The 25,811-nt window shown below is 44.4% G+C and overlaps 1 protein-coding gene across 6 annotated transcripts in view; it reads left to right on the forward strand.

Moving 5' to 3' along the window:
- Positions 1–13,102, forward strand: part of epoa (erythropoietin a) — a 42,184-nt gene extending 29,082 nt beyond the window's left edge. For all 6 annotated transcript variants that reach the window (XM_041178830.1, XM_041178824.1, XM_041178825.1 and 3 more), the window contains exon 5: positions 12,293–13,102. In XM_041178830.1, coding sequence (XP_041034764.1) covers positions 12,293–12,439 — 147 coding nt within the window. In that variant the 3' untranslated portion in view covers positions 12,440–13,102. The remainder of the gene's footprint in view (positions 1–12,292) is intronic.
- The last annotated feature ends 12,709 nt before the right edge of the window (positions 13,103–25,811 follow it).

Here is a 25,811-nt window from a genome sequence, read left to right on the forward strand (position 1 = left end):
GTGGGAGGTACTGGGTCCTACAGTGGGGAAGCTAGATAAACACACGATGGAGAAAGGGAGAGAAGGATATGTTGATGGGGTGAGGTGAAGTGGGGTGAAAGAGGCTTGTTCAGAGTGTAAACAATGACGGTGACCTTTTTGAGCTGAATAACTGAGCTCTAAATATTTTGTAACATAAGTAAACATATAGCTAATGACAAAAGACACTGGGCAGCCCCTGTGGTTCAGAAAGTAAGCATGATGCTTACTAATCAAATGGCCCCATGGTTTAGGAGATCTGTGTAGAGTTAGTGGATCTCATCCATGTTCTGGCAATGCAATAACACTTGGCCTCCGGGCTAGAAAAACATAGAATGATTCAGCACATAAGGAGGCTATTTGGCCCCACTGTCTTTGTGCCAGCTCTTTAAAAGAACAAAATTAGCCTGGGATCCTGCTCCTGGAGAATGCTGAACTTTGGAAATTGGGCAAGAAGAGGATTAGGCTCAGCTGTAATTCGTCCAATGAACCACCTAGGTTCACACAGGCTGAACTTAGCAAGGGTCCTTAGACAGCATTTTCCAAACATTAAATCTAAGGGCAGCAGACACATGGGAACACCCCCACCCACAAGTTCCCCTCCAGGTCACACACCATCTTGACTTGAACTATATCACTGTTCCTTCACTGTCGCTGGGTCAAAATCCTGGAACTCCCTCCCTAACAGCACTGTGGGTGCATCTACACCACATGGACTGCAATGGTTCAAGAAGGCAGCTCACCACCACCTTTTCAAGGGCAAGTAAGGATGGGCAATAAATACTAGCTTTGCCAGTGACACTCACATCGCATGAACGCATTTTTTAAAAAAAGGACACTTGGATGAGATATAGCAGGGTAAACAGTCACCATACTATAGTCAGAGTCAGCACCTTCAGGGGAGGGGAAGAGAAATTTGGGAAAAACAGAATTACTTTTGTAAAACGTTGCTGAGTTGACGAATAATTTCAAGAGGTGGAGTAAATAACCAGAGTGTGAGCAGTTAGTGTATCTGACGACGCAAGGCAGCTGGATTAATCTGTGTGGTTGCATTGACATGCTGGTTAGCTGAAGTGCCTGTACCGGTGATAACTAAACTGTCATTCATCGGGCTCAGGAACTCCTCCACGTCATCAATACTCACTGTTTAAATAAAAATACTGCAACGCCAAAACTGAACAAACCAACAAGTGATCTTTTGAGTAGTTTGGTTTCTAAGGGTCTCTGTCTTTAACATGGCAGAAGGGAGTGAGTTGGCAATTCCACAGTGATGGGACATCGAGTTCCCTTCCAGGGTCATCTCCCTGACCCCCAACCCCCCACCCTTACTGAGCCCGAGTGTTACTTAACTTTTGGTGACCCTGCCTTATCCCCTTCCAATACAGGGCTTTTTTTTCCTATTGACGCCTGCAGTTTAACCTAGCAACAACCTTCAAATATTGACACTGGAAAAAAGGCAGGGGAATAAATAAAAATAATGAGCCTCGCTCCTGCTCTCTGTCACGTAACCCATCCTGTCGCTCGTTCCCCATGCCTGGGGCCACAGGATATTGACCTCAGGATGCAATCAACAGTTTATTGGATGAGGAACAGCTTTCTGTGAATAGGGTTAGCTTTCCTGGAATAAGATTGCCGAGTGGCTGGGTATAGATTGGAAAGCTCAAAACACAATTACATCTTCAGTTTCAAACCTTCATATGTTAGTTCATAGAAGCATCCTTTCATCTGTACATGCCAATATGTGTATGTTCTGCTTCTTTTAAATCATCTGCCTCTCTCATTTTTATTAATTTCTTCCCCCCACCTCCCTCCCCAGCTTAGAGGCTTATTGGCCCAATCAGAAGCATAGTTTCCTCCATGTCAAAAGTTTGTGGGTTACTGTTTTAAGGCTCGAGTTTGTAACCTAGACTTTCAGTGCAGTGCCAAGTTGTAAGGGGTGCTGATCTTTTGACTGGGAAGTTAACCTGTTGCTGGCAGATGGTAAAGAGCTCATGGGCGGGTTCAGAAAGGAGCAAGAAGTTGTCCTGATCGACGGTCATTACCCCCTCAACACATGAACGCATTTAAAAAAAAAGGACACTTGGATGAGATATAGCAGAATAACCAGTCAGGCAGAACCATACTATAGTCAGAGTCAGCACCTTCAGGAGAGGAGGAGAGAAATTTGGGAAAAACAGATTTACTTTTGTAAAACATTGCTGAGTTGAGGATGCAAGGCAACTAGAATGGGTTGAAAAGAGAAGCCAAAGCTATTTGTGGGCTAAACAGTAAAATAGCAGTCGCTGCAAAAGATTAAGGTCAGGATTTGTAAGATGGCGGTGTTTCCCTGTCTGCCGCCCAGAGGGTCGGCGGGGAACACATCCGTTGACACTGTCTGCCCCGTAGCCATTTCACACCCCAACAAGCGTCAATTGGCTGCAGGCGGGGCTTCCACCCCTCACTCGAGAAGAAGTCCCGCCTTAGAGAACTGATGACTAATCTGATTGGCCGGCAGCTCGCTGGTCCCTGCAGCGCCAGAAGTTGCGATGGACAGGGCTGGGACTGCAGGCAGAGCCCGGGGCTGAAGTCCTGGGATTCCAGGAAGAGGCAAGTTTTGGGGGTCTCAGGGTGAGGAGGATAAGAGAGGCCCAGAGGGGTGGATAATGGGGGATTGGGGTGTCGGGGGAGAGTCCAGGGTGGGTTTGTGGTGGGGGGTGGTCCTGCAGTTGCTGGACCTTAAGGGACTGGCACCTGAAGTTAGAAGGGGGTTTCTGATGGAGGCACCCCTGCCCCCTTCAGCCAAAGGCTTGAAGCCAATTATTTTCGGGCTCCCCCCATACCCAGGACCTTAACAACCCTTAAGCGGTCAATAATTTGCTACTTAAGGGCATCAATTGTGATGAGAGTGGGCTTCCAAGGCCTCACCTCACCCCCACCTTCCGCTCCCACCACCCACAACAACCCCCCCCCCCCCCCCCCCCCCACCCCCACCTTGCCCCCGTGTAAAATTGCAGAGAGTTCAATACCAGCGGGAACCTAGCAAGAAGCCCATCCAAGGAATGTTATGCTCACTCCCCACCTACAAACCCGCTGGCAGGGGGAGCGTAAAATTCAGACTGCCCGCATGGTGTGAAGTGCTTGGGAATGTTCTATAACATGAGGAAGGTGCTATATAAATGCAAGTAAAGCAGGTAAGAGGGAGAGGGAAACCATCCTAAAGTGAATGGCTTGGGCTTAAACCTCAGTCTGTGCTAGGAGGGGGACTCAAATTAGATTGGCGATTTAAAATGGCAACGGAGAAAACCAAATGAACATGCCAGTTTTAAAAAAATTATTCAAAGATATGGCTTCGCTGGCTGGGCCAGCATTAATTCCCATCTCTAATTACCCTTGGGAAGGTGGTGGTGAGCTGCCTTCTTGAACCGCTGCAGTCCCTGTGGTGTAGGTACACCCACAGTGCTGTTAGGCAGGGAGTTCCAGGATTTTGACCCAGCGACAGTGAAGGAAGTCAGGATAGTGATTGGCACAGAGGGGAACTTGAAGCTGGTGGTGTTGCCATGTGTCTGCTGCCTTGTCCTTCTAGATGGTAGTGATTGTAGGTTTGGAAGGTGCTATCTAAGGAGCCTTGGTGAGTTCCTGCAGTGCATCTTGTAGATGGTACACATTGCTGCCACTGTACGTCGGTGGTGGAGGGAGTGAATGTTTGTGGATGTGGTGCCAAATCAAGAGGGCTGCTTTGTCCTGGATGGTGTCGAGCTTCTTGAGTGTTGTGGGAGCAGCTGGTGGACAGGCTTTGGGGAGTCAGGGGGCGAGTTACTCACCGCAGGATTCCCAGCCTCTGATCTGCTCTTGTAGCCACAGTATTTATATGGCTGGTCCAGTTCAGTTTCTGGTCAATGGTAACCCCCCCCAGGATGTTGCGAGTGGGGGATTCAGTGATGGTAATGCTATTGTATATCACCAAGGGCTGATGGTTAGATTCTGTCTTGTTGGAGATGGTCATTGCCTCACACTTGTGTGGTGCGAATTTTACTTGCCAATTTGTCAGCCCAAGCCTGGATATTCTCCAGGTTTTGCTGTATATACTGTGTCACAAACCACTCTGCTGGTGCAGCTGATTCTGTGTCGGCTGCAGTTATCAGAATGTGGGCAGTGTGTTACTTTGCTGGTTAGCCTTTTTCTGTCTCCCCACTGAATGCCCCCTCCCCCTCACCCCCACCCCCAAATTCCCTTCCCAACACTGAGAAAATGGAAGTAAGCTTGGAGTAGGATTCTATCTCCCAACTATCCTGATTCTTCAGAATAATATAAATGGTGTCCCACTCTCCTAGTTGCATTTCCGAATTTCAAAATACTTTCAGATCAATTGCAACCTTTGAGCCAACTTTGCAAAGTTGAGGGATAAAGTCTGATATGTTCTAAATTCCTGCCTCCCTCACCTCAACATTTCTGTGGTCAGTGGAATTAACTTTTTACCTCATTTTTAAAATTATGTTGAGCCTTAACTTGTGTTACAGCCTGTCAGAATGGAATAAATGTTTGAAATACCTGATTGAAAAGCGTGAAAATTTAGACCGAATCCCACTGAATTTTTATTATATAGTGATTTTTCACAGCTCAGAAACACAGACTGTGTCACATTAAGTACATTAGTCTTAAGTTCAGTGATTGTTATGTGGGTAAATGTAACAGCAGTTTTGCACGCAGCAAGATCCGACAAAACTGCAAAGTTGAATGTTTTAGTGGTGTTGGTTGAAGAAGATATGTTTTATAGGGTACAGAGAGAATTACCTTGCCCTAAAGACTTGGAGTGGGGCTTGAACCCGTGACCTTTGGACCCCAAGACCAGAGTGCTACCACTGACAGTGCAAAAACTGTTAGGTTGTGTAATTATGATTTTTTAGGACCTGCGTTTTTCTGGTTTCAAAGTTCACAGGTTGAGAGGTAACAGCAGTTGAGTACTCCCTATTGGGATAATGGTACTGTAAATGCAGTGAGGTGATGGACAGTGTGAAGGAGAGCAGGAAAGTAGGGTGGAGCATAAAGGAAGACAATTGGAGCTTGTCAGAAAGGCATGGCGATAATCATGGGAGATTTTAATTTACATATTGACTGGAAAAGTCAGATGGGCAAAGATAGACTAGATGAGGAGCACATTGAATATTTTTGGGAAGGCTTCTTAGAACAGCATGTTCCGGAGCCAACCGGAGAGCAGGCTATACTAGACCTGGTATTGTGCAATGAGATGGGAGTGATCAATGATCTCATAATGAAGGCACCCCTAGGTAGCAGCAGCCACAATATGATTGAATTTTACATTCATTTTGAGGGAGAGAGGAGTGGGTCTGATACTTTGTTTTTAAACTTAAATAAGGGCAATTATGAGGGCATGAAAGCTGAGCTGGCTAAAGCGAATTGGCAAATTAGGTTAAGGGATAGGTCAATAGGAATGCAGTGGCTAATATTTAAGGGGATGTTTCAGAATACACAGAATAGATACATTCCAACGAGTAAAAGAAGGTCCAAGGGATGGGCACACCATCTGCAGTTAACTCGAAAGGTTAAAGATAGTATCAGATTTAAAGATAAAGCATATAATTGTGCAAAGACAGGTTTGGCAGTTCAGAAGATTGGACAGAATATAAGGAACAGCAAAGAATGACTAAAAGACTAATATGAAAGAAAGCTAGCCAGAAATATAAAAACAGATAGTAAGAGTTTTATAAATATTTTAAAAAGAAGCGAGTTAACAAAGTGAGTGTTGGTCCTATAGAAATTGAGTCTGGAGAATTGATAATGGAAAACAAGTAGATGGCAGATGAATTGAACACATATTTTTCGTCAGTTTTCACTATAGAGGATACAACTGACATCCTAGAAGCAGCTGTAAACTAGGAAATGGAAGTGGGGGAGGAAATCAGGAAAATAACAGACACCAGAGAAGTGGTACTGAGTAAATTGTTAGAGCTGCAGGCTGACTAGAGTCCAGGTCCTGATGGACTTCATCCTAGGGTCTTAAAAGAAGTGCCTGGTGAGATAGTTGGTTTTAATTTTCCAAAACTTCCTAGATTCAGGGAAGATCCTGTTAGATTGGAAGATAGGAGACAGAAAGCGGGATACTACAGGCCAGTTAGCTTAACGTCTGCTGTAGGGAAATGTTAGAAGCTATTGGTAAAGAAACTATAGCAGGGCATTTGGATAAGCTCAAGGTCATCAGGCAGAGTCAGCATGGTTTTGTGAAAGGGAAATCATGTTTAACCAACCTATTGGAGTCCTTTGAGGAAGTAACAGGTGCTGGGATAAAGGGGAACCAGTGGATGTACTGTACTTAGATTTCCGGAAGGCATTTGATAAAGCACCACATCTAAGGTTACTGCGGAAAATAAAAGCTCATGGTATAGGGGTAACATATTGGCATGTATAGAAGGTTGGCTGGCTAACAGGAAGCAGAGAGTAGGCATAAATGGGTCTTTTTCAGGTTGGCAAGAAGTAACGAGTGGTGTGCCACAGGGGTCAGTGCTGGGACCTCAACTGTTTGCAACTCCATATAAATGACTTGGATGAAGGGATGGATGGGATGGTTGCCAAAGTTAGGTAGGAAAGTAAGTTGCGAAGAAGACATAAGGAGACTACAAAAAGATATAGATAGGTTAAGTGAGAGGGCAAATATCTGGCAAATGGAGTACAATGTGGGAAAATGTGAAATTGTTCGTTTTGGCAGGAAGAACAAAAAAGCATATTATCTAAATGGTGAGAGATTGCAGAGCCCTGAGGTGCAGAAGGATCTGGGTGTCCTAGTGCATGAATCACAAAAGGCTAGTATGCAGGTACAGCAAATAATTAGGAAAGCTAATAGAATGTTATCATTTATTGCGAAGGGAATTGAATACAAAAGTATAAAGATTATACTTCAGTTGTACAGGGCACTAGAGACCACATTTGGAGTACTGTGAACAGTATTGGTCACCTTAGTTAGGGAAGATATAAATGTGTTGGAAGCAGCTCAGAGAAGGTTTACCAGATTTAATATCTGGAATGGGTGAGTTGTCTGATGAGGAAAGGTTGGATAGACTAGGCTTGTATCCACTGGAGTTTTTAAGAGTAAGAGGCGACTTGATTGAAACAAATAAGATCCTGAGGGGTCTTGACAGGGTGGATTTGGAGAGGATGTTTCCTCTTGTGGGAGAATCTAGAACTGGGGGGTCGCTTAGAACTAAGGGGTTGCCCATTTAAAACAGAGATGAGACAAAAATTTTTCACTCAGAGGGTTGTGAGTCTTTGGAACTCTCTTCCTGAAAAGGTGGTGGAAGCAGAGTCTCTGAATATTTTTAAGGCAGAGGTGGATAGATTCTTGGTAAGCAAGAGAGTGATAGGTTATCAGGGGTAGGTGGGATGCAGATTTCAGGTTACTATTAGATCAGCCATGATCTTATTAAATGGCAGAGCAGGCTCAAGGGGCTGAATGGCCCACTCCTGCTCCTTGCTCGTATGTTCGTATGAGAGCACAGTGCAGTGTCAATGAAGGCTGGGACTGTAAGGGTTGGGAGCAGCAGAGCCCAGCAGGAATGCAACACTGAACCACAGTGCAGAGCTGCAAGAGGTCGGAACAATTAGTTGTTTTGGACATGCTGTTTGTTTGGACAGTGTCGCTTCCCAAAACTAGAACCAATATTTACTATAATTAGCTCCAGTCCTAAATCCCCATTTATTTTTATGGGAAACCGCCCATTGATAAGGGACTGTAAAATATAAAAAGTCCTGTGAACTGTTTATTCAAAATTAAACAGTGAGTATAAGCATTTCAAAAATAAAACACTTGACTGTACCACTAGCTTATATTTTTGATTGTAACAGTAGACAGTGAGTGCTGATGGTAATGTTAAAGAAGACAGGAGCGAGCGAGTGACTGTGCCCCAAGGGAACATAGGGGTTTAATTAAGAAGGTACTTACAAGGGACACTGGCTTGGATATTAACAGTGGGTGAAAAGTGAGGCCTTAAGAATAGCAGCGAAGCAATAAAGTTTTGGTTTGGTGACATTTGGTGTGACTAATGATAAGTTCACACTTTGAATTTATACATTAAATTCTGTGTCTATGGTCACTAACTATCTAACTTCCTGCTATGATTGCAATTGAAAATACCAATGGAAATATTGTGGCTACATTTCAAAAATGGGACTTCAGTGGTTGTAAAGTGCTTCGAAACATTGGTGGTCGTTAACACATTGTATAAATGCAAGTCTTTCCTTAGAATGGAAATCCTATATGTAAACAGTAGTCTGCCACGATGTAGTTCCAGGCTATTCCCAGTGGGTGGTGCTGTTTTAATTTAAAAAAAATATATATATGTATAATGATGTCCTCCTTACCGCTCTGTATGTTTAGGAAAACCTAATATTTATTAACTGACCATGGTTAACAAGTATTTAATATTCTGCTGTTGAGGGAGGGAGTTTATAGAAGAGGATGCTAAGACTATGTAGCAAGTGCAGTTAGTCTGTTACCATAACAGGCTGGCTCCAGGTGCCAAAAGATACTGTTTATCATCTTTGCCAGTTACTGCAGCTGTCTGCTTCTTGTCACTTAGCTGTTCCCATACCCAGTCTCTCCAGCCCAGATATGACCTTGCAAGCAGAGAGCTAATGATAAGTCAAATTGTAGCTTACATTTGCTCAAGGATGTTCCTGGCTTGTCCTCGTGCACCAACTTGCGTTTATCTAGTGCCAGTAACCAGGTTAAGTTTCCCAGGATGCAGAAAGCTTGTGTCAGCATCTGCAGGAGATGAGAGGAAGGCAGGGAAGAACATTTCCCTTGCCAGAGACATCAACGATCTATTAAACTGAAGCTCCATCTGCTTGCCATGGTGCGGAGCATGTTTAGTGAGCACTCCACTGCACTGTCAGAAGAAGAGGGGGAAATTCACCCAATCTCCTGACCAGTATTCTTCCCTGGACCAACAACATCAAAAACTGGCCTCTCGTCAAGCTGTTAGTTGCGGGATCTTGCTGTGCGCACGCACACACATGCACACACACACACACATACACATACACAAAAAAAAAGACTACCCACATAACAACAAGAATAAGCAGTGTAATTCATTCAAATTGAACCATTAATGAGATGTTTTGAAGAAATATGCTGAAGCATTATGTAAGCGCAAGCTCTTTAGGTATTTTCTTTCATTGGTGCCTAGAAAGGCTCCCCATATTTCACTCTAATGTTTGGAGAAGCATTATTGCACCATATAGAAACGAACAGTATGTAAAGTGATTAAGGTAGAATGCAGAAGTGGAAACCTTGGCCCATCTCTTGCATCCCTTAGTTGCTTTATCTATCAATATCTGTTCAATTTCCTATTTAAATTGACCCAAACTCTTCCCCTCTCCCTTTGTAACCGCCACCCCCCCCCCCACCCAAAATACACCTGCACTCTATTTTCTTTGAGGGGCATGTTCGGTTGCGGAGATGGGGAGGTAGGGGAGGCAGTTACCCTGAATCCCATCATGGCACAATATTGTGGGTCAGTAAACCAAGATGCCAATCTCCATTGCTTGCTAGCTTTGGACAATGTGTCCACAGTTACCCTCTGCCAGTGGTTACTGAAGAAAACGAGCAGGGAAGCTACAATTAGCCTCAAAACCCAAGGCTGAAAAAAAGCGAGGGCCAAAAAAAAAAAGCACGGCTAGTGATCCCACTCTTATCGTTGCCTAATTTGCACCCTCCCACCATCCCTGCTGGAAAGTAGACCCGTTCATGCGCAAGTTTGATGACAGGATCAGGCTGGACCTCTTTGGTCGAATAGCTTGTTGAGAATTATTGTTTAGGGCCACTTTTTGAAATAATGGTAGGTTGGAGGTCTTGGAGATCTGCCAGTGCCGACGGAACTGTCCCCAGCATGAAATAGGTCTTTGAGAAAAGAGAGAAATAGAAAATAGGTGGAGGGAAGGATGGGCAAGAGGTGGTGTCCCTGAAGCAGACTAATTCTGGCCGTGCCATGGCACAAGAGTGCTGCTTTGTGAATGAAAAATGCACTGCCTCAAAATCTTTATTGTGCCTCTAACTGCTCTAAATTTAGTCTCTGTAGTCAGTGGCACATTTGAGCACCAGTATTGTAGGAATGGTGCAAAAAAATGTTAAGTTAAAGGGCAAATAAAAAGGCCCACGGGGGTCACAGAATATCTGGTGCACTTGTTACGCAGGAGATTTGCAAACACTGGGGTATAGTACATGTAGGGACAGGTCTGTCACTGTATAACACTGGGTACAGTACTTGTAGGGACAGGTCTGTTACGGTATAACACTGGGGTACAGTACTGGTACACATCAATATTGTTTAGGATTACCAAACATACATCCTGTCCATCAGTACAGTGTCAGGCGTTAACCTTTTCCGTTACCAGACACACGTAGGAACATAGGACTTAGGAGCAGGAGTAGGCCATTTGGCCTTTCTAGACTGCTCCGCCATTTAATAAAATCGTGGCTGATTGTGGTTTCAACTCCACTTACCTGTATGCCCTGTTAACTGGATCCATGCCTGATAGTAAACTTAAAACTAAGATACAGCAGCTTTCTTTGCTGCAGAGTTTATTGACTTAGTTCACAGTCAACACTACTCCCACCCACCAGTGTCCCAGCTATCCCCATTCATAGGTGTACAAATACCCATCACTTGTTTAACAAAGTGATTGCCATTAAACCTTAACAATTTAATTAATAAGACATAGATGTGCCACTGCATAACCCTTGACTCCCTTGTCTATCAAAAATCTGTCTAACTACCTTGAATATATTCAATGGCCCAGCCTCCACTGCTCGCTGGGAAAGAGAATTCCACAGACTAATGACCCTCTGCTGTGACGGCCACTACTTTATGTTTGGAATATTTGTATTGTTTCATTTTATCCTCACGAGCAGGGAGGGAAGTTAATCCCCTCTCCATTTCTACACAAAGTCCACACTTAACATTTATTTTCTTGACTGGGACGGTCTCCTTGTCTTTCTTGATGGCTCAGCTGAGCCATGGCAGCTAAAAAGGACCTACATTCACTCCACGGTCTATACTGAGTTAACTGATCTCAGATAGGACAATATTCGATGAGCTACAATTGGCACCTAAAGGATCAGTTTAGTTGCCCTTTAGTGGACAGTTTCCGATGTCAGGGAGACCATGCTGTAGTACAGTGATGAGAAATGCAGAGTTAATGATTGGAACATGTAGAGAACACAATTTATAGATTGTCATACATGATTTGGTACTGGGATGTGCAACAACTTGCATTCATAGACTGCCTTTAACCCAGTTGAGGTGCTTGACATGGCACAAGAATTGGCACCAAGCCAAAGAGGGAGATGGAAGGACAGGTGACCAAACATTTCATCGAAGTGGTAGGTTTTAAGGAGAGTTTTAAAGGAGGAAGGAGAGGCAGAGAGGTTTAGGGAGGGAATTCCAGAGTTCAGGGCCCAGATGGTTGAAGGTATGGCTGCTATGGATGGGGGTGAAGGAAGTGGGGGTTGCGTTTGTGAGTGCGATTGCCATTTTTAATTTCATTTGGGGGATGTGGGCATTACTGGCCATCCCTAATTACCCTTAACTGAGTGGCTTGCTGGGCCATTAGAGTCAACTGCTTTGCTGTGGGTCTGGAATCACATACAGGCTAGACCAGGCAAGGATGGCAGATTTCCTTCCCTGAAGGACATTAGTCAACTAGATAAATTTTTACAAGGCTCCGTTGTCTCATGGTCACCCTTACAGAGACATTGATGTGCTACTCCATAACCCTTGACTCCCTTGTCTATCAAAAATCTGTCTAACTCTACCTTGAATATAGTCAATGACCCAGCCTCCACTGCTCGCTGGAGAAGAGAATTCCCGATTTATTTGCGACATTGAATTTAAATTCCCCCAGCTGCTGTGGTTGGAAGTGAACTTAAGCCTCGGGATCATTCATCCAAGCCTGTGGATTACTAGTCCAGAAACATAGCCACTCTTGCCGCTCTTTAAGGGTGGGTGTTGTGCTGGGAATCTATGCATTCGGAAGTGAGATTGAGACTGCTCAACGTTGAATCACCATAGGCACATAACAGGTGGTAGACTGGGGATAGAGACTTCCAGCTCATAGGTAGAGTGATGGGCCCTAATGGTCCTTCCCCACCCTTCCTTTCCTGGGTCTCAGTTTGAACCTGGTCCCCTGAGTTGAAAGGCTCCCTAGTGTGTACTTACGCAATGCACTCTCTTCCTGCTGGTTGCTTGCATGACAGATTAATATGTCCTCTTTTGCTTTTGCGCAGGATACCCTTAATCGGGAACGGGAGTTACAGACCACCTTTAACACAAGAACACTGAGAACCATTTTTCATGCATATTTAAATTTCTTACAAGGGAAAGTCAGACTGTTTTTCCTTGACACAGAAGCCTGCAATCTGACGACAAGCTGATAGCCCCAGTTGAACGCCAGCAGACTCTGAAAGGGCCTTCCGATGCAGATTATAAGTTGTAACCTTTGCATTCTAAGCACAATACTGTATAGTATCAACAGGAGCAGAGAGAGAAGAAAAATAAACAAAAAGGGAAAGGAAGAGGATGGCCTGGTTCATTTTGGAATATAATGTTCGAAAGGAAAGCTAATTGTCCAACTCTACATTGCCTGGACAACCCAGCCACAGAGACTGTGGTAACCTGGATGCTCAGGGTATAAGGACTCGCAATTTTTTGAACTCGAGGACAAGAGAGAGAGAGAGATAACCGCACCCGAGGAATCATTTTGAGTATGACAGATCTACAACAGAAAGTGTCTGTTAATCAATGGCGTAGCTTGCTGCTGAGGGCATTGTTTTATGGAGTTCTGTGAATACGGGATGCGAGCATTTCATGTCTTTTGTACTTTTTAAGCTGTCAGCTATTACGCCTCAGATCTTTGTATTGCTTAACTCGTGGACTAAAGTTCACTGGTAACCTGTTAAAAGCATTGTAGAAATGATGAGAACTAACTTGGCCAAATGTTTTGTGAGTTGGTGGGGGTGGGGGCAGGGTTAACACTAATGCTGAGCCATTGTAGATCAGCTCTATGTTTATTAAAATATTATAACTATTTAAACATATTGACCTGTACACTGTGGGCTTGATTTCCAAGAACTTAATTTCTGCCTTTTGCATTGTGAAGCAAGTCCTAAAACATATGTTTCTTCCACACCTTTATGTAATTATTGATGTACTGGCTGCTCTCCCATGGCATTGCTCTTTTGATGTTTGAAGCATGATTGTGATCTTTGGCTGCTCCTTTAAGACCATTGCTCCAACATTCATCGTGGGAAGTGGACTAAATAAGCACATCCTGGGGTCAAATCAAGAGCAATGAGTTATACAAACAAAACTGTCCTGGAAGCACTCAGCAGAGCAGGCAGCATCGCCACAGCTTTCTCTGTTTTTATTTCAGGTTTCCACCATCCGCAGTATTGTTGCTATTGTTTTCGAGGCAGCTGAATGTTAGCTTGTCTCAGCGGAAACAGGTTCACGTGAATGGAGAAGGTTGCGAGTTCAGGTCCCACTCCAAGGCCGGAATCTTCTGTCCTGGAGTCTGAGCTCTGTGCTGGGTGTGCAAGTCAGAGTGATTTCCGCTGGGGGCGGTGGGGGGAGGCTGACCACGTGCGATCTTGCGCTGGTCAGCTCATTACCTATGTATCCATGCAGAGCTCAGCGAATCTCATGACAGGAGCAGGCAGGAAGTCATTGTTCCTGCCATTACTTCATGGGGCTGAAGGTCCGTGTGCTATATTTAAAGGGCACCTGGACAGCCTGCACTATCCTTTCCACCTTTGCCCAGCCACAGCTCCACCATTTCCTCTTAACCTTTCCTCAGTTATCCTCCACGTAGCCTGCACTACCACCAGCCGGTCTCAAGCATAGCCTGGCATTTACGGACACTCCCCAAAGAGGACAATGCAGCGGCAACTCCCCATTAATCATGAAAGAAGTTGACCTCTCCAGGTGCACGCCACTTATATAGAGTTGTGAAGATGATCGTTCTAATTTCTCGCTGGCGGGAACTTAATTCCAGTGAGGTGGCCTTTTAAAGAGCGTGCATTGCATTTTTAAAATATTTGTTCATGGGATGTGGGCATCACTGGCTAGGCCAGCATTTATTGCCCGTCCCCAAGTGCCTTTGTTCAGAGGGCATTTAAGAGTCAACCACATTGCTGTGTGGGTCTGGAGTCACACGTAGGCCAGACCGAGTAAGGACAGCAGATTTCCTTCCCTAAATGACATTAGTGAACCAGATGGGTTTTTGCAGTAATCGACAATGGTTTTGTGGTCATCATCAGATTTTACTGAATTGAAATTTCACCGTCTGCCGTGGTGGGATTCGAACCCAGGTCCCCAGAACATTACCCTCGATCCCTGAAATACTAGTCCAGTGACAATACCACTATGCCACCACCTGCAAAAGAGCTTCCCGACATTGTCTGTCGGGAAACTTGACCTGCTTTTAACCCACCTTTTAAGTCCGAGAACGTCATTGCTAAAGTTCACTCCGCTGTCAGGAAACTAATTTTTGGCCTCACAACGAATTAAAATCGCCTGCCTACCAAGCTTCCCTCCACGGGCGGGACCGGAAGATTCTGCCCCAAAACTGGAGCACATGGGCCAGGATGACACTTTAGTGCACAGTTAGAGGTACTGTCTTTGGGAGGAGACATTAAACCAAGGCTATGTTTGCCTGGTCAAATGGACACAAATGATTCCATGACACTCAGAAGAACGGGGGAGTTCTCTCAGTGCCCTGGCTGATATTTATCTCTTGATCAACACCACCGGGACGCATTCAGTAGTCATTTATCCGATTGGTGTTTGTTGGGACCTTGCCCTACCCCAGGAGACTGTACTGGTAATGTTACTGGACTAACAATCTAGAAGCCCAGACTAATGCTCTGGAGACGTGAGTTCAAATCCCACCATGGCAGCTGGTGGGATTATTAATGTATCTAGAATAAAATGTTCGTCTCATTAATAATGATCGTGAAACTACTTATTTGCATAAAAACCCATTAGGTTCACCAACGTCCTTCAGGGAGGGAAATCTGCCGTCCTTACTTGGTCTGACCTACATGTGACTTGCACAATATGAATGACTCTAAACTGTCCTCTGAATTCACTTCTTCTAAATAAAAGGTTTGGCAATGGGTACCCGTATGGGCCCCAGTTATGCCTGCCTCTCTATGGGGTATGTGGAACATTCCTTGTTCCAGTCCTACTCAGGCCCCCTCCCACAAGTCTTTCTCCAGTACATCAATGACTGCTTCGGTGCCGCTTCGTGCTCTTGTCTGGACTTGGTAAAATTAATTAATTTTGCTTCCAATTTCCATCCCTCCATCATTTTCACATGGTCCATCTCTGACACTTCCCTCCCCTTCCTTGACCTCTCTGTCTCAATTTCTGGTGATAAACTGTCCACCAATATTCATTACAAGCCTACCGACTCCCACAGCTACATCAACTACAGATCCTCACACCCCACTTCCTCTCAGTTTCTTTGCCTCCGTCGCATCTTTTCTGATGATGCCACTTTCACAAACAGTTCCTCTGACACGTCTTCCTTCTTCCTTAACCGAGGTTTTCCACTCACGGTGGTTGACAGGGCCCTCAACTGTGTGCATCCCATCTCCCGCGCATCCGCCCTCACTCCTTCCTCTCCCACCCAGAACCATGATAGGGTCCCCCTTGTCCTCACTTATCACCCCAACAGCCTCCGCATTCAAAAGATCATCTCTGCCATTTCCGCCAACTCCAGCATGATGCCACCACCAAACACATCTTCCCTTCAACCCTCCTGGCGGCATTCTGCAGGGGATTGTTCTCTCCAGGACACCCTGGTCCACTCCTCCATTACCCCCTACACCTCAACCCCCTCCCATGGCACCTTCCCATGCAACCGCAGAAGGTGGTACACCTGCCCCTTTACTCCTCCCTTCCTCATTGTCCAAGGGCCCAAACACTCCTTTCAAGTGAAGCAGTACTTCACTTGCACTTCGCTCAATTTAGTCTACTGCACTCACTGCTCCCAATACGGTCTCCTCTACATTGGAGAGACCAAACGCAGACTGGGTGACCGCTTTGTGGAACACTTTCGGTCTGTCCACAAGCATGACCCAGACCTCCCTGTCGCTTGCTATTTCAACAAACCATCCTGCTCTCAAGCCCACATGTCCATCCTTGGCCTGCTGCAATGTTCCAGTGAAGCTCAACGCAAACTGGAGGAACAGCACCTCATCTTCCGACTAGGCACTTTACAGCCTTCCGGACTGAATATTGAGTTCAACAATTTTAGATCATGAACTCTCTCCTCCATCCCCGCCCCCTTTCTGATCCCCCTTTTTCTAATAATTTATATTTTTAAAATATATTTTTCTTTTCCCACCTATTTTTAAATCTTTATCATTTTATCTCCACCTTTTAGCCCATTTCCATCTCTTCCCCCCAACCCCAGTCCCACTAGGGCCGTCTGCCACTTGTTTGTCCTGCTTTCTACCCTTCATGTCACCATTAGCACATTCCTTAGATAATATCACCACTGTCAACACCCCTTTGTCCTTTTGTCTACGACATCTTTGGCAATCTCTTCTTTGCCTCCACCTATCACTGCCCCTCTAACCAGCTCTACCTGTCCCATCTCCCTCTACCAGCTTATACTTCACCACATTTCTATATTTCTTTAGTTCTGATGAAGAGTCATACGGACTCGAAATGTTAACTGTGTTCCTCTCCGCAGATGCTGTCAGACCTGCTGAGTTTTTCCATCTATTTTTGTTATTGTCCTCTGAATTGTCCTGGCAAGCCACTCATTTGTAGGGGACTCGCCACCACTGCTCAAGGGCAATCAGGGAGGGGCAATAAATGCTGACCTTACCAACAACGCTGCATTTGCCCATGTTTACAGCAGTGACTATATTTCAAGTCATGCAGCACTTTGAGGCATCGTGAGTACATGGAAGGCATTCTGTAAATGCAATTTTTTCTTCAGTTACTGTTGTTGTTGCAAGTTTTCTCTCGTACAGGAGCCAAATTACCTCAAGGCTAGAAGAAGATCGGGAGAGAATGACTGGCTTTCTCTCATCATTTTGGGTTTCGAGATGTGTTAAGATTGTTCAACTGTGAGTGGTGTTTTATGGAAAGGGTGATGGTTTAAGTTTGACAGGTGCAAAAGAGTCTTCAATACAAAATGTAGAAAAGGTTTCAAATCCACTGCGCTTTGAAAAGTCCTCACTGCCACCCGGCTCAGAAGGGCTCAGCAAATTATGCAAGGTAACAATCTGAAAAATCATGTACTAAATAAAATTTTTAAAAGATTCTGAAGTTGCTGATGTGGCACCTCCTTAGAGGGTGTTGGGGTATTTGAATTGTGAGTTGGCCTAGAAGCTTAAAATTAATCGAGACACAATGTCCCACAGTGTGCTTCATCCTTAGCCCTTCACCTTGGCTCAAGACATTACATTAACTTGTGTTGGGTCGGTATGGCTGAATGGATTCACAGGGCAGATTCCTATATTGTTGGGAAAGGTCAGAAATCTCTGCATGCTGTGTTTTAGAATACAGTTACTGCTAGTCTACTGCATGAGGATGAATCCAAAAAATGAAAAAAAAAGTGTTTTTTGTGACCACTGAATATTTGAAAGCATGTTACAGCCGAAGAAGTACTTTGTGAATTGTGGCCTTTTTGTAATATAGGAAGCACAGCAGCCAATTTTGCGCACACCAAACTCCCACAAACAGCAATGTGATAATGACCAGATAATCCGTTTTTGTGATGTTGATTGAGGGATAAAGACTGGGGATGACTCCCCTGCTCCTCTTCCCAGTTGTGCCATGGGTTGTTTTGTGTCCACCTGAGCAGGCATATGGGGACCTTGGTTTAATATCTCATCTGAGATACAGCACCTCCAACAGTACGGTGATCCTCAGTGCTGCACTGGAGTGCCAGTTTTGATTTTTTGTGTTCAAATCCTGGAGCAAGACTTGAACCCAGAACTTTATGACTCAGAGACTAGAGTGCTACCAACTATGTCATAGCTGATATGGTCTGATCCCTAGTTTGTGCCAGTTTAGCCCATTCCAGTTGTGGCGATCTCTGGCTAGGGAGGGACTGGTGTGAGGAAAATAAGTCAGTGAGGCTTATATCACTATCCAGGGGTAAGTCCAGAGCAATTGTACCTAATCTCTCTTCGCAGGGGTTGCGGTGGGGGGGGGGGGGGGGGGGGGGGGGGGGGGTTATTCACAAACAATTGCACATTTTTGCCTCCAAATCACAAGAGAACATTGTAAAATGACTGATCTCCATACTGTTTTATTCTTAAGTTGTTCTAACAAACCATGACACATTGAAGTTTGATGGCTGGAGGGTAACAGAAAAATGCTAGACATGCCTTTTTAATATATGTTATATATTACACATGTGCGCACACACACACATACGGATCCCCCTCTAGTATTGCTCATAATAAATTGGATGAAAGTATTTCCTAAAGATAGAAGCATTATACAACAACCTGCATTGACAGCACCTTTAACTTAATAAAACATCTCAGCGCTTCACAGAAACATTGTGAGGCAAAATTTGACACCGAGCCACATGGAGCATATGGACAGATGAACAAAAACTCGATCAGTGAGTTAGGTTTTAAGAAGCATCTTAAAAGAGCAGAGGGAAGGAGAAAGACGGAGTGGCTTAGGGACAATGTTGCAGAGGTTCGGGCCTTGGCAGCTGAAAGCACAGCCGCCAATGATGGAGCAAGTAAAATCAGAGTTGCTGAAGTGGCCGGAATTAGAGGAACACCGGTTTTGGAGGATTTGGTAGCTAGAATATGGGGGAAGACCTTGAAGGGTTTTGAAAATCAGAATTTTGAGATCAAGGCATGGCTTAACTAAGAATCAATGTAGGTCAGCGAGGACAGGAGTGGTGAGTGAATGGAACGTGGTGTGAGTTAGGACATGGGCAGCAGAGTTTTGGATGATGTCAAGTTTACAGAGCTAAAACTTTGGCCGGGATTTTCCAGCCCCATTGTGGCGGGACCTTGGCAGGAGATTCGGTGGCTCAGCCAAAAGTCCATTGACTTTTGGCAGGACTGGATGAACCAGCGCAATGGGTTATTCTTCTAGTAAGGCGCAATTGTGTTTATGTTGTTGCTTTGAGGCCAGATACATCGCCGTTCCTTCACTGTTGCTGGGTCAAAATCCTGGAAATCCCTCTCTAACAGCACTGTGGGTGTTCCTACAACACATAGACTGCAGCAGTTCAAGAAGGTGGCACAACACCACCTTCTCAAAGGCAATTAGGGCTGAACAATAAATGCTGGCCTAGCCAGCGATGCCCACATCCCGTGAATGAATAGAAAAACAAAATCTAATTGCTATAAGTAAAGACAGTTTGAGGTCACTCAGTGAGGTTTGCAGCTCAAAAGTACCCAGCATTTCAAGATCATTTTGCATGTGTAGCCAAGTGTGATATCAAGAGTGTGATTACTGTGCTTGTTTCTTAATTCCATTAATAAATGACCAGATATATTTGAGGACCAAAGTCATGGTTCAACTACCCAGAACAAAGAAACAGTAAAAACTGGGAAATAAGAATACTGGTCCGAATTGGTCTTGTATACCTTAAAATGGAAAACCTGTAAAAACTGGGAAATAAGAGTACTGATCCAAACTGTTTTTTCCCTCTGGGTATGTGTTAGGGCCCCTGCTCTTTATGATATATATTAATGACCTATACTTGGGTGTACAGGGTACAATTTCAACATTTGTGGATGACACAAAACTTGGAGGTATTGTGAACTATGAGGAAGATGGTGTTAAACTTCGAAAGGATGCAGACAACTTGGTGGAATGGGCTGACAAGTGGCATATGAAATTTAATGCACAGAAGTGTGAAGTGATTCATTTTAGTAGGAAGAATATGGAGAAACAATACAAAATGAAGGGTATAATTTTGAAGGGGGTGCAGGAGCAGAGGGACTTGGGGCTTTACGTGCACAAATCATTGAAGGTGCAGGACAGGTTGAGATAACATATGGGATCCTGGGCTTTATAAATAGGGACATAGAGTACGAAAGCAAGCCAGTCTTGAAGAACCTTTATAAAACACTGGTTCAGCTTAAACTGGAGTATTGCATCCAGTTCCAGGCACCACACTTTAGAAAGGATGTGAGGGCATTAGGCAAAGTGCAGAAAAGTTTCATAAGGATGTTTCCAGTAATGAGGAACTTCAGTTAAGTAGATAGATTGGAGAATCTGGGACTGTTGTCCTTGGAGGAGGTTGAGAGGAGATTTGATAGAGGTGTTCAAAATCATGAGAGGTCTGGACTAAGGAGGTAGAGAGAAACTATACGCATTGGTGGAAGGATTGAGAACAGAGGGCACAGATTTAAGGTAATTGGCAAAAAAACAACAACGGAGACATGAGGAGAAACTTTTTTACTCAGCGAGTGGCTAGGATCTGGAATGTGCTGCCTGAGAATGTGGCGGAGGCAGATGAAATCATGGCTTTCAAAAGAGAATTGGAAATGTAACTGAAAAAGAGAAAAATTCAGGGTACAGTGAAAAGGTGGGGGAGTGGCACCAGGTGAATTGCTCTTGTGGAAAGCCAGCACAGACACAACATGCCAAATGGCCTCCTGCTGTGCTGTAACTGTTCTATGATTCTGAGAATAATTCTTATCAGTGACCATGCTCTGCTCATTCAGAATCATAGAGTTTTCGCTGTCATCTTGACTCATTTCTTAGCAAATGGCAGAGCAGGCTTGAGATGCCGAATGGCTTACTCATGCTCTTAATTCGTATATATGTATGTTCATAAGGCAAGCGTCTTCTCTCTTCAGTGTTACAGGGTAGGAAGGCTCCAGGTTCAACAGATTGATTGTTACCTGGGCAGTCTTGGAAATGTTACAAGAGAAGGGTTCAGACTTCTGGTTCCAATTGGCATACAGTGACTCCCAACATATACAAGTATAGATTCTGGGGTAGGACAGAGTTGGGATTTTAGCCACAGTCGATATACTGCTGCCCCTGTCAGAACTCACCAATGTCCTCTTGGGAAAGGTATCACAGAGCACTCACTGTTCGTGGAACTGTGCCAAGTGAGAGAAGTGGTGCTGCCAACATCACACATTTTACACCTGTCGAGTCAAAATTACCCCAGCGAGCTTTACCCCTAATTCTGCCACCTCACTTTCTTCATTATTTTTTGATCCCAGGTGCTTTGCCTTTCCTGCAGCAAAATACCTGAACTTTTAAGCTGCACCCACTACTCGAATACTTTAAGGATCCATAGCATGGCAAACTGGCACACTCTAGCACTGAAATACCAATCCAACACCAATTCAAAATGCTTTCAAGCACAAATAAATAAATGTAAATCCATCTCAGAATAGTTTTGACCCTGTGTCCTTTTATACAATGGTCAGCCAATTGTGACCTTTCCACATTGGGTCCTTGTAGAACTGCCAATATTTGCTCAGTTTGTCAGCTTTATTCTAATTTCAATTCAAGTGTAATCTGGAGCCTTGGTATTCAAAGGATTGCTTCAAAGCACTGACAAAATATCCATGGTTTGCTACTTCCCTCATGGGTTCAGCTGATATTGCAGCTGGTGCTTTTTCTTTAGAAGGGGATGGCCCTGTCATGATCTCAATGACACCATCTAACACTCCAAAGGAGGAAAACTGATGGTATCCAGGGCTCAACTTTGCTGGGTTCCACAACCCGTCAATAGGGAGTCGTGCACAACGCATACCTCTATTTAATTGGCCCTGAGCAACCACAATGAGCTAGACACCCAACTGAGCCCAGAAAGAGGATGAGGCAAAGGGGCCGTCAGCAATTGGATAATGGTAGGTGGTTCTGCCATGGGTGAGTTGCTGATTCAGAAGAGGAATCATCACACATCTACTCTCATGCGCACTCTTCCTGGAAGCCAGTTACAATTAGAGATCTGGGAACTGATTAGGGGAACAGCAGCATAATGGTAATGTTACTGGCCGAGTAATCCAGAAGACTGGACCGATGTTTCAGCGACTTGAGTTCAAATCCCACCAAAGCATCTGGGAGAATTTAAATTCAATGAACAAATCTGGAATAAAATGCTGGTCATGTTAGTACTAATCACAAAACCACTGAATTGTTGTTTAAAAACCCATCTAATTCACTAATGTCCTTTAGGGAAGGAAATCTGCTGTACTTACCCAGTCTGGCCTACATGTGACTCCAGACCCAGCAACGTGGTTGATCCTTAACTGCCCTCTGAAATGGCCGAGCAATTGATGGGCAAGAAATCCCTGCCAGTGACGCTCAAGAACAAATAAAATAAAACTGATGTGTTTGTGGCCTTGGGAATCTCAGAAGAGGATATGATCATGGTGCAATTCTGAGCAATAATGCAACAACAGGCAGGGAACCCCATAGGGATACTGAATATTGCAAATGATGCAGGAAAGGTAACTTGACAAACTATTACAGCTTAAACCATAGTGAGTGTGAGGTGGGATCACTGGTTCAAACTACTGAAAGGCAAACTGGTTCTTTCGACAAAAGAGGATCAACACGTGGAATGGATTCCAGCCGAGGCAGTGGAGGCAAAAACACTGGCATAAATTAAGTGACAGAGGAGTCTGCAATGGGGAAACTGTAGTGATGAGCTAGGATAAACAAAATGACTGTCCTCGATCATTTCTCTGCTCATATCTCTCATGGGGTAAATCATAGATTTGTCTGATTCACACTGGCCATCTGGCCAACTGAGACAACCAGTCCCTAAAGAGTCTAAACTGCTATGGCAACATGCACTTTTACATGCATGTTGTAGTCCAAAGCTATGAATAGTGATGGTAGAGGCTCCAATTTTCTTTCCATCACATGGCTGACCAGGAATCTCTCCGCCTTGGCATATATTGCTAATCAAACCGTTTGGCCGTGTTATGAAAACAACTTCCTTGGCCATCAAGTCCTGAAGTGGGATTTGAATGGAAACTGGTTCAGAGGCAGGGACTCTATACCCGCTGCACACAAGATCTCCCTGCTAACTATATCCTATCCTTTCAAGATAGGGATAAAAATATTAAGTGAGAGAGTGCAATTTTCATGAATAGCATTGATTACCAGCAGTAAATGAGTATTTGGTGATTGAAAGAAGTATATGTTAGTTATTTTCCTGCACCATTTGCCATGGTCAATCGACAAATATAAGTTTCGTTAGATATAAATTGGTGATGGAGTTAAGAGAGATAATCTCTCCACAGGGCTATCTCATGGCCAGAGTTTGCACCTACACTGTGACAGTGGACACAACAAAATTGATTGGGAAACAACCTACAACGGAAATCTTGACAAAAATAAGTGAGCAAAGATTGTGACAACAGGAAGTACGGTTTGTGGAGAAGACAGTGTGCACCATATGCAACTCCAAGAATACCACTCCTCTTCAAGGGGCTTGTCTTATGAGGAGAATTTGAGCAGTTTAGGCCAATATTCCCTAGAGTTTAGAAGGATGAGAGGAGATCTAATTGAGGTATATAAGATGCTAAAGGGAAGAGACAAAGTAAACGTGGAGCGGATGTTTCCCCTTGTGGGGCATTCTAGAATGAGAGGCCATAGTTTTAGGCTAAGGGGTGGTAGATTTAAATCAGAGATGAGGAGGAATTACTTTTCTCAAAGGTCGCGAATCTGTGGAACTCACTACCTCAGAGTGCAGTGGATGCCAGGATGCTGAATAAATTTAAGGACGAGATGGACAGATTTTTAATTAGTAAAGGTTATGGGGACAGGGTGGGAAATTGGAGTTGAGGCCGAAATGAGATCAGCTATGATCGTATTGAATGGCTGGGCAGGCTCGAGGGGCTGAATTGCCTACTCCTGCTCCTAGTTCTTATGTTCATAACTAAGTGCGGCTTTGAGATGTCCACTGAAAGGCTGGTGACAGTAACCCAGTGATAACTTTCTCTCCTTGTAGAAAACTTCATATTTACTGGAATTCCCCCGTTGCTGATCTCTGTATTCCGAGAGTGGGAATCATAAATACAGACCCATGTCCTATATGGTACTATTCTATGCTGTAACACTTTGTTCCTTCAATGCTACTGACTGAGGTCATGTTAATCAGCAAACCACCATTTACGGATAACACTTCAAAGTTCCCGAGGATGTTTTTGGGCTGTTTCCAAGAAGATGTGAAACCATTTAGCCCCGGCTATAAATGAAAGATTAGCCACTTGCTATATTTTACCAGGAATTAAATCCCTGGTTAGTGCTTGTTGTGCCAGATCATTAAATACTTAAAATCTATGACCTGTGGACTGTGTATTCTCTGAGTTTTAACAATCTGACAGAAATTCCATGCAATTTAGTTCTGTTTATACTTATGCAAAAGCAAAATGCTGCGGTTGTAGGAAATCTGAACTAAAAACTGGGGATGCTCACCAGGCCTACTCCTGCTCCTATTTCTTATGATCATATGATTCCTTAATGCTGGGTCAAAATCCTGGAACTCCCTCCCTGACAGCACTGTGGGTGTACCTACACCACATGGACTGCAGCGGTTCAAGAAGGCGGCACGCCACCACCTTCTCAAGGGCGATGAAGTTTGGGTAACATACAAGATTTTCCACAACCCCAGCAGTGCTGATCTCCATGACTTGACCATAACCAAGTGTGACTCTGAACTGCCCGCTGTGCCAGTAGCATATGGATGACCTTACCTCCTTGTGGGAAAGCCCCAGTACACATTGTCCATTTCCCCTTTTGCTGATCTCTGCAACTCAGGAGCGGAGATCATAGACCCATGTCCTACGGAGTCCCATTGGAACATTTTGTGCTACAGACTGAGGTCACCTTCATCAGTTTGCAAACCTCGGTGTGAAATGATATTGTTGCAAAACTCCTGTACGTGGGCCTGTGACTGGACAGCTAGTAAGACTGTTTTAGCCCTTCACTGTAAATAAAAGATGAACCAATCACTACATTTTACTAGAAATGAAGCCGCTGCTTACGGTTTGTTATGGATGTCAGAAAATGATGAAGTGAAATGCGGCCGGGGGCGGAATCGGACCAAACACATAAAAGATAAGGATAGTCAGCAAATTTGTTTTAAATATTTGGACTAAAAGTTAAACACAGATATCGAGGGTTTTCAAACTACAACCGACTGATCATGTGGAAATTCAGATCTATTTGTATTTATGTTGCTTCACTGGTGATTTCCCTGTTTGTAATTAGTGGGGTTTTTTTTATTCATTCATGGGATGTGAGCATTGTTGGCAAGGCCAGCGTTTATCACCCATCCCTAATTGCCCTGAACAAGGTGGTGAGGCACCTTCTTGTACCGCTAGTCCAAGTGGTCTAGTTACAGCTACAGTGTTGTTAGAGAGTTCCAGGATTTTGACCCAGAGACAGTGAAGGAACGGCGATATAGTTCCAAGTTAGGATGGTGTGTGACTTGAAGGGGAACTTGCAGGTTGTGGCATTCCCATGCGTCTGCCGCACTTGTCCTTCTAGGTGGTAGAGGTCACAAGTTTGGAAGGTGCTGTCTCAGGAGCCCTGATGAGTTGCTGCAGTGCATCATGTAGATGGTACACACTGCTGCCGCTGTGCGTCGGTGGTGGAAGGAGTGAATATTGAAGGTGGTGGATGGGGTTCCAATCAAGAGGGACTGCTTTATCCTGGATGGTGTCGACTTCTTGAGTGCTGCACTTATCCAGGTAAGTGAGGAGCATTCCATCACACTTCTGATCTGTACCTTGTAGATGATGGAAAGGAGGTTTGGGAAGGTGT

The sequence above is a fragment of the Carcharodon carcharias genome, chromosome 33 (assembly GCF_017639515.1).
Source record: "Carcharodon carcharias isolate sCarCar2 chromosome 33, sCarCar2.pri, whole genome shotgun sequence".
Classification (NCBI taxonomy): domain Eukaryota; kingdom Metazoa; phylum Chordata; class Chondrichthyes; order Lamniformes; family Lamnidae; genus Carcharodon; species Carcharodon carcharias.